Source organism: Amblyomma americanum, chromosome 2, assembly GCF_052857255.1.
Source record: "Amblyomma americanum isolate KBUSLIRL-KWMA chromosome 2, ASM5285725v1, whole genome shotgun sequence".
NCBI lineage: Eukaryota > Metazoa > Arthropoda > Arachnida > Ixodida > Ixodidae > Amblyomma > Amblyomma americanum.
Window position 1 is genome coordinate 62,684,490 of NC_135498.1, and position 8,115 is coordinate 62,692,604.

Sequence of the window (8,115 nt, forward strand, 5' to 3'; positions counted from 1 at the left end):
AAAAAAATACCATACATAAAGGTTGTCAACCATTATAATGCTATAGAGGTATCTACTACCGACATTGGTTCCTTCCCCGCGCTGCAGTGCTTTAAAAGTGTCACAATGGGCTTCCATTTGCAAGCTGCTTCTGTGTGTGCGCGCAACAATAGTACGGAATTTAGTCGACATAGGTGCATTTAGTCCGCAGTGCCGGGTGTCCATGCTTGCAAATTAGGCGCATGATTGTCGAGCATAAGAGGCGAGTGGGACCTCAACGGAGGCGCTCATGATGAAACATTCCAGAGCAGTTAGGCCGATGACTTGCAACAAACTTGCACGGATACCTTACCCCCGGCAGGCAGAGTACCTGGATAATTGTAAGTCAAATGGAGAAGCATTTTCCTTGCAATAATTATAGCCAGGGTTGTTTTTAATGTAGTTTATCACCAAGGGAATACTGCAGAGGGAAGCGAGACTCGCAGGATTTCGAACGCGTTTTTTTCTTCTCTCGTCTTGACGAGAGATCGCGGTTGCTGCTGGAGATCTAGTGGCACAGAAACGAATGACCTCGGTGTTCGGGGCATGAACTAGCTTCGATGCGCGCACCTCCTTAGTGGGGTAACTTTACTCCCGAGACGACGCCGCGGAAGCTGACTGCACTGTGCGCTGAGTTCATATTAGTATTCAGTGACATAAACAAGGCTTCGACGAAAGTTCGCCTGGTTGGGCATGAGATGAAGTGAATCGCGGTCACTGACCAAGTATGATGATGTAATGACGTTTCGGAACCGCATATGTAAGATTAGAAATCACAGTCACACAACGAACGCCATTGCTGAGCATGCTCATGAATATACTCAAAAGAGTTACGTGAACAACACCACTACTGCAGCCAAGGAAAAGAACGTGTTATCCAGGCGGCTGCTAGAATTGTTAATCATTCATTCAACGCCACCGACGATGAACCAGACAGAAGGGACTATGCCAGCCGTTTACGCACGCTCATTACGTCACGTACTGGTTACATAAGTAACGACGAATCCTTGTCCTACTCAGTGAACAAGAAACCCGTATGCGGTTCCGAAACGTCATACACTTCTTCAGACCTGGTTACCGTGATTCGGATTCAGCGAACACAGGGCAGTACCTTGAATAGACAAATAAATACCGGATGACGATAAGTGTTCTGATTACACAAAATAACATTTGCTGCTAACGAACTCAATTTGCTCACATGTTATAAGTACGTTACCGTGAATATTAGCATACTGCCAGGGAATCTTCAGAAGATGAATCCACATATAGAAGATATAAAATAGGTCGATAGGTGGAGCTTACGGTTGATCGAAAGTTTTGATTAACGTAATATATCTCAAAGACTACAGGATGAATACATTCGTTAAGGCATGTCAAAAAGATTGCAAAGAACGCCCACATTCTTTACATTACTTACAGTGGATACTTTGTATCAGTGTGGTGGATAACTCCAAGATGAATTTATTGGAGCAAGACACGATAAGACAGTTTGAAAACATCGCCTATGTTTCTATGCCCCGCATACTAGTTTAACTGCGGATAAAGCTGAACGGTACGCAAACGTAATTTAACAAGGAATAAACAATCATCAAAGCTAAAAGCTACCCTCTAAGGCAAGACAGCGGTAGTTCGATCACTTTTGTAGAGATGCAAACAACGAAGCTAGTGCGCTGGAAACCAGCGCAGAGAGTCCGTTGTCCTCCCCGAGTGCCAGCATCAGCAGGCAGAGAACAGCTGCGCCGGACAGGAGCCCCACGAAGGCGAGCAGGCAGGCACCCAAGAACTCCGCGTGCCACAGGGCGTAGGCGTAGTCCCATTCCGCTTCGACGACTGCATTGCGACCTGCGCATTGAAATGAGGGCGTATTTAGAGAAATGCCAGTTTACCTTGTACAGCCGATCAGTAGAGCGGACAACCGCTTGGGGCACACTCCACCGAAGAATACGTTCGATGCCACTGCTCGCTGATCCTGATGAACGCAAATATATGGTTCGCAAATTTGGTAACGCGAAGGCCTGAATTCACGGAAGCAGCGACTGGGATGAGGAGCCAACTTGCTGTTCTGACAGAAAGAATTCATTCATTGCGGGGTTCCCGGATACCGTTCTACGCAGTGTGTGTGACAAGTTGGTGAAAGATTTAACTCGAGCTTGCACAGCTACCCAGAGGCAAGTGGACCAAGCAAGCACTGTGGTGATTCCCTACATGCAGGGGATAAGCCATCCTTTGAAAAAGGCCATGGGCCGGGCCAACGTGAAGCTCGTCTTTTCTGCCCCCAACAAGTTGGAAAAGCTTTGAAACTTGGTAAACAAGGATCGCCCAGCGTCAAAACTATGCGAAAAGAAACACGAAAGGAAGTTCGCTGACTGCAAAAAAGAAGTCGTGTATGAGATACCACTATCATGCGGGTCATCTTACATTGGGCAGACAGGACGCTGCCTAAACGATAGGCTACGGGAGCATAGCAAAGACTTAAAAGATGGCGCCAGGAAAAACTTACCTGACCAAGTGGCAATATGCAAGTGCACGGCTAACATTAACAAAAGCACGGTTCTGAGAAAATACCAGCATCAGCGTGTGCGCGAAATGTATAAAGCTTATCTTGTTCATTGCAGAGGGATAACCTGCGTTAGCGCGCCCTCCTTAACGCTAAAAAGAAAAGAGGTTAGATTCCTCGATGACTGATCATGCACAGAATCTTGATACTGTTTTACCTTCTATTTTCCATGTTTTCACGCAGTGAGCGTGCCAAAGGGTATATATTGCTCTTGTAGCAATAAATTTCTTTCAGTTGTTAGTAGCGCTGGTGTGTTGTGTCTCCTTTTTCACCTTGTCCCGTCTGTAGCGCTTTGAATTCTTTCCGTCATGAACCAACTGGCCCGGCTGACTCCCCTCTTGCTGTTCTGAGTGGGTCACTTCTGATTGGCTGGGCGGACAAGAACCGATAAAGCCTCAGGTGAAAACTTTCCTATCGAACTCGCAAGGTTACGCATAGGCCGATGGCACTCTGTTGCCACAGTGCTGTGATGGCCTAATAAGCTTCAGCGAGCCAGCCGCAATTCCGTAGAAAAGCAGCACACTGTCTGGGCTAGTTGAATCTTCGAGCTGGCTAGGTCCGCGGGTCGCTGCAAACTGGGTAGGTTTTTCAACAACATGTAGTAGAAAAAATATTTCTATTTTCGATTAGAATAGCAAAATACAAAAGAAGAACGAAGTTCGGCTCGTTTCACGTTTTTATTTACCGCTGAAACAGGTTTCAACTGTCTTCCATTATTGCTTTCAGCTTGTGTCAGACTATAGCAGTTTTTGTGAACTGCAGTTTAGTGCGGTGATATCACAAAGGTGAAGTGCACAGGCGCTGTTCATTGGCGGAGTGCACAGGTGGAGCCATTAGGAAGAGAAAAACAAAGAAGGAATAGCATCCGCAAAAAAAAGTATTTTGAAGGCTGCGCACAGGTGCATTGAGTAAGCTACTTCGGGCTATGCAGTGGAAAACATGGGAGCAATCAGTGCATTCAGGTGAAATGCGCCTCTGTGTTGAGATATTATAGCGCTTGGAAAAGTCAACAGTTGAATAAGTGTCGCAAAATACGAGAGGTAGATCGAAAAGTGCGCGCTTTTCCCAGTACGGAAATGAGCAGGTATTGCTTTGTGCTTGCTATGGTTGACTCTCACGCGGTAGTCATGCAGAAAAATATTATAGAAGTTTCACTTGCCTTCCTCAGCGTGAGGCGTATCAGGTGGCAATACTGTGGCCACACTTCCCGTAAAATCCCCGTTCGCAGAGTCTTCCGTTTCCTCAAGATGAGCCAGGTCGTTCAACTCGATGGCTCTATCATGCTGCGTTGGGTTCTTCGGCAGGGTGGCTTCAACTTTCTTAACACTCGCATCCATGTGGCACGGAATTCATTCCCGTGTAACTAATGTACTTAAAACCGAATTCTTCTTCCTAGGCACCTAGTGACACGTACCCAAAGTGCGTGATGATGATGATGTCCTCAGGCTGAATCGTAGGGCGTGTTGTTGTTTTCTTCTTTCTAGTGCTTGTATCTGCTTTTACTTCAGAACACAATTGGAGTCATGAAAAATTACGCTAAACAATAAACAAAGCCTTAACCCCAACGAAAAAAACTACATTTAATATGAAGTGCCCTCTAATGTCTAGATTTACTTGACACGCTGCATCACGGCTACAGCGGCGGTATTGGCGTGAGTTGTTAGAGCACAGTAGTGGCCTGCTCTTTCCGCACATTTCCTATGACATAATAGGAAAGCTCTTGCAGGATTTTCGCTCTGTCATATATATGTCATATATCGAACATATGTCATATGTTCTATATTTGTCCTTGTAATGGTCTGCGATAATCTCCTTTCATGTCTTGTCACTTCTTATTTTCCGTGCTCGCATTGTATCTGTTTAAGTTTTGGTTGTGAAACTGATGCCTCTTTTTTGTTTTTCTTTGTACACCCTTAACCTCCTTGTTAATGTTAGCCTTTCAATTTTGCGTAGTGTGCCCCCCCCCCCCCCTTCATTCTTTTTTTACGTTGGGATGCGTTGGTTGTAAATGCAGAACTATGGTTTTGATTAGTGCAAGAGGAAGACGAAGAGTAAAAACGCCTATGAAGAGCCTTCAGGTACTCTAACGCACTGCCTAGCACGCGGTCTCCCGTGCAAAGGAGTACGTATAATACAAATCCTGTTTTCCTTTCGCAATCAGGAAATAAACGAGCTTTGTTTAATTTCATTAGGCGCAAAAAAGTGATTCCACCGGCTGTCAATATTAAATCCCTCGTTCCGTCCCCTGCTGACATCGCCAAGGCCTTAGAGGACATTGCGTGTGGCCTAGAGCTTCGATTTACAGTCCAGCTGTATTCACAGGTACCTCAAGCGATTTCACTGAGGTCTCCATGCCTGAGCTGCCGCAAATTGTTTTGCTCTTATCCCCAGCGGCTTCTGGCCCCAATAAGGTCACTTAATCTATAACCAAAATCTTGTTCAATGAGTCTACTGAAGACCGATTGACTCTAGTTAACCATTCCATTAAAGGTCCTTGTATACCTCATGAGTGGCGTCTTACTGAAATAGTTTCATTGCTTAAAAGGTGAAGGCCTCGCCTTCCAGGGAACGGGGTCCGCGAGCCGTTGTCTCGCCCGACGAGTGACACACCCACAGTCAGTGCCAAAAGACCGGTTTATTCCGGACCAGAACAACGCTTCAAAAGAAAGAAAACAAGAAAACAGGCGCTATACTTGAGCACGACGAAACAAATAAACAGACTCGGAAAGGCAGTTCAAGAGAACTACACAGAAAATACAGTAAGATGCGCAAAAGACCAAGCGGTAGCCACGAGGGCTTGAAACGCTACATGAAACCTGGCTGCTTGCGTAGCAGCCACTCACACCAAGGGGCTCTTCCATCCTTGCAGATGCCACTTCCATCTGCGCTCTTCATCCCGGTACGATGCCGACCAGCCGTCCGTGTACATCCTGCTGGCTCGTGCTGAACGCCTAATCCGTGACCACGCTCTAGCAACGCTTCCACAGGAATCCCCCCGTTGCAATGATCAGCCTTGCAAAACAACTTAAGGAAGTCGAAGGCATCCCGGACGGCATACGGGTCACAATTAGAGTGACCCCCATCCCCAAGAACATGGACCCCAACCTACACGAAGAACGCAGAAAGGCGAGAGCCGAGTACATCCAAAAATTACTAGCCCGCCAGACAACAACGGTGTATGTAGACGCAGCCACATACCCCAGAAGGACGGGACAAAACAACCCCAACGCGGTAGCGGCTGTGATAAACTCGGACATAGGGGAAATCATCAGCGCGTCGCTACGGGACTGCATGGTAGTCGAGGCTGAAGAAGTGGCCGTCGCTCTAGCGGCAGCGGAGGGCTACCGGACTAAGCGATCGTTAACAATACTAACCGACTCTCAAACGGCATGCCGAAACTTCATGTTAGGCAGAATAGGTCACAGAGTGCTCTGCATTCTCCGCTCAGGGGACCGACCCAAACAAAGCACAGAAGAAGAACGAATAAAACATACGATAGTATGGACGCCGGGACACGCGGGAGTGGAAGGCAACCAAGCGGTCGACAGGGTAGCTCGAGGGTACACTTTTTACCGAGCTCCCCTCACAAGCGACCTCGAGGAAGCCGAACCTGTCCCTCGAGATTACTCGGCAATCTTAAACCACTACAAGGGCTGCAGGAAACGGTAACCTCCACCACATAAATCTCTCTCCAGGGAAGACGCCGTCGCCTGGAGGCGGCTACAGACGGGCTCATACCCGAATCTAAATACACTCAACAAAATACAACCCACACAATACACAGACAAATGCCCATGGTGCCATGAAACACCCACGCTCTATCACATAACGTGGGCCTGCCAGAAAATAGAGGTGGCACCAAAAATACCAAACCCGAGTGCGGAGCAATGGGAAGGAATGCTCTCCAGCGACCGTCAGGACGTCCGACTTGGGCTGGTCCGGCGAGCACAGCTGGCAGCGGCATCCAGCGCAGCCCTGGACTAGGGGCAGACGACCATTGCTCAGAAGACGGGCGACACATCTGACTCCGCCAAATTGCTCACCTACTCTCTAGAGCTCAATAAACGTTTTCCTTCCTTCCTTCCTTCCCCATGCGCGCCGCTTCGCTGGCCTTATCAAAGACTCACCGCAGCGATCGCCACATCTGACGAGTAAATGTTCGGTCATGCGCAGTTGCGCTGCCTGCGCGCCCATCTAGATGATTGGAAGAGAGCGCGCGCATTTGAAATGGCTAAAAAAGGGGCCGTAGAGCCCTACAAAAGCAGGGGGGTTCATTAACATCGAACCTAGTGAGGTTGGTGGAAAGGGTCCTTCTCAGCCGTGTCATCTCTTTCATTTCTGAAAATGCTCTCTTGAATCCGTGTCAAATTGGTTTCAGGCCGTGCTGTTCAATTTGGTGTGCTATCACTGACCTAGAGAGTCGTATTAAATTAGCTCGCAACTGAAAACAGTTTGCTGCGCTTGTCACTTTGGATGTCAGTAAAACATACGACAGCGTTGAGCACTCGACTCTCTTACTCAGATTACAGGAACTCAATTTCCCAAACTATTTTGTAGCCTGGATATCTGCTTTTTTGGAAAATAGAGGATTTTATTGCTGCCAAAATGGTGTTTTCTCTAGGAGATTTCAACAGACAAGAAATGTACCGCAAGGATCAGTTCTCTCACCTGTTCTTTTTAACATTTTTCGAAGCTCAATTCTATGCATTCAAATTGTGAAAAGAAGTGTACGCCGACGATATTGCATTTTTTGCATCAGCAGTTGATATTCACACTCTTTATCAAACCTTGCAAAATCACCTCAATGTTCTTGAGCGCTGGTTAGGAAGAATTCGTCTGTCCTGAAGAAATGCGCATTGTTAGCATTTCCGGTTTCTGTTCCTGTAAATATCTGCCTGGTCTATAGAAACAACATAATACCTCAAGTTCAGACGGTGAAGTATCTCAGAGTGATACACGACTCAACTCTATCCTGGCGGCCACACATTCAGCAAGTTTCAGCGAAAGGAGATCGGGCCATTGGCATCCTGCGCAGGCTTTGTAGTGCTGAGTCAGGCATGAGAAGGCATACACTTCTCATGATTTATAGAATGTACGTCCGCCCAATTTTGGAGTTCGGCTGATTTTTATTCTCAGGAGCTCCTGCCAATAAACTTCGCCTTCTTGTGTTCTTGGAGCGTGAGGCGTTGCGCCTCTGTCTGGAGCTTCCAAAATATGTCGCCAGTGATGTTCTGCACCTTGAGGCGCGAATCCCATCTTTATCAGCTAGGTTTCGCCATTTAACTCTTCAAACATTTTTAGAATTTTCTTTTCACCCCCCCCCCCCCCCCCTCCCTTCCATACTTAAAAGACGCTAGCTACTGCCCTCAGTCACCCCTGATGAAGGAGCCGAGTCGGCTTCGAAACGTTGGGTTAAAGTTAAAATTTTGGTTGGAGGTGTGCAGTTTATTATAAGTCTTCAAACCCAACCAGACAAATCTGTCAAAATGTTTAGTTTTCAATTTTTAGAATTGTGCGACTCGCCTCTTCACGCCTCCAGT

The 8,115-nt window shown here is 47.0% G+C and overlaps 1 protein-coding gene across 1 annotated transcript; it reads right to left on the reverse strand.

Annotated features, from left to right (window-relative positions):
* Positions 1 to 1,501: 1,501 nt before the first annotated feature.
* Positions 1,502 to 3,979, reverse strand: LOC144118625 (uncharacterized). The gene is made up of 2 exons (XM_077651508.1): positions 3,735 to 3,979; positions 1,502 to 1,860 (listed from the first exon to the last, which is right to left on the reverse strand). The coding sequence occupies exons 1-2, from the start codon at positions 3,910 to 3,912 to the stop codon at positions 1,652 to 1,654; spliced, it is 387 nt and encodes a 128-aa protein (XP_077507634.1). The 5' UTR covers positions 3,913 to 3,979; the 3' UTR covers positions 1,502 to 1,651.
* Positions 3,980 to 8,115: the final 4,136 nt, after the last annotated feature.

Coding starts and splice junctions, on each gene's coding strand:
- LOC144118625 (XM_077651508.1), bottom strand. CDS start 3,912: ATGGATGCGAGTGTTAAGAAAGTTGAAGCCACCCTGCCGAAGAACCCA. Junction 1,861..3,734: donor TACGCCTCACGCTGAGGAAG/GCAAGTGAAACT, acceptor TTCAATGCGCAG/GTCGCAATGCAGTCGTCGAA.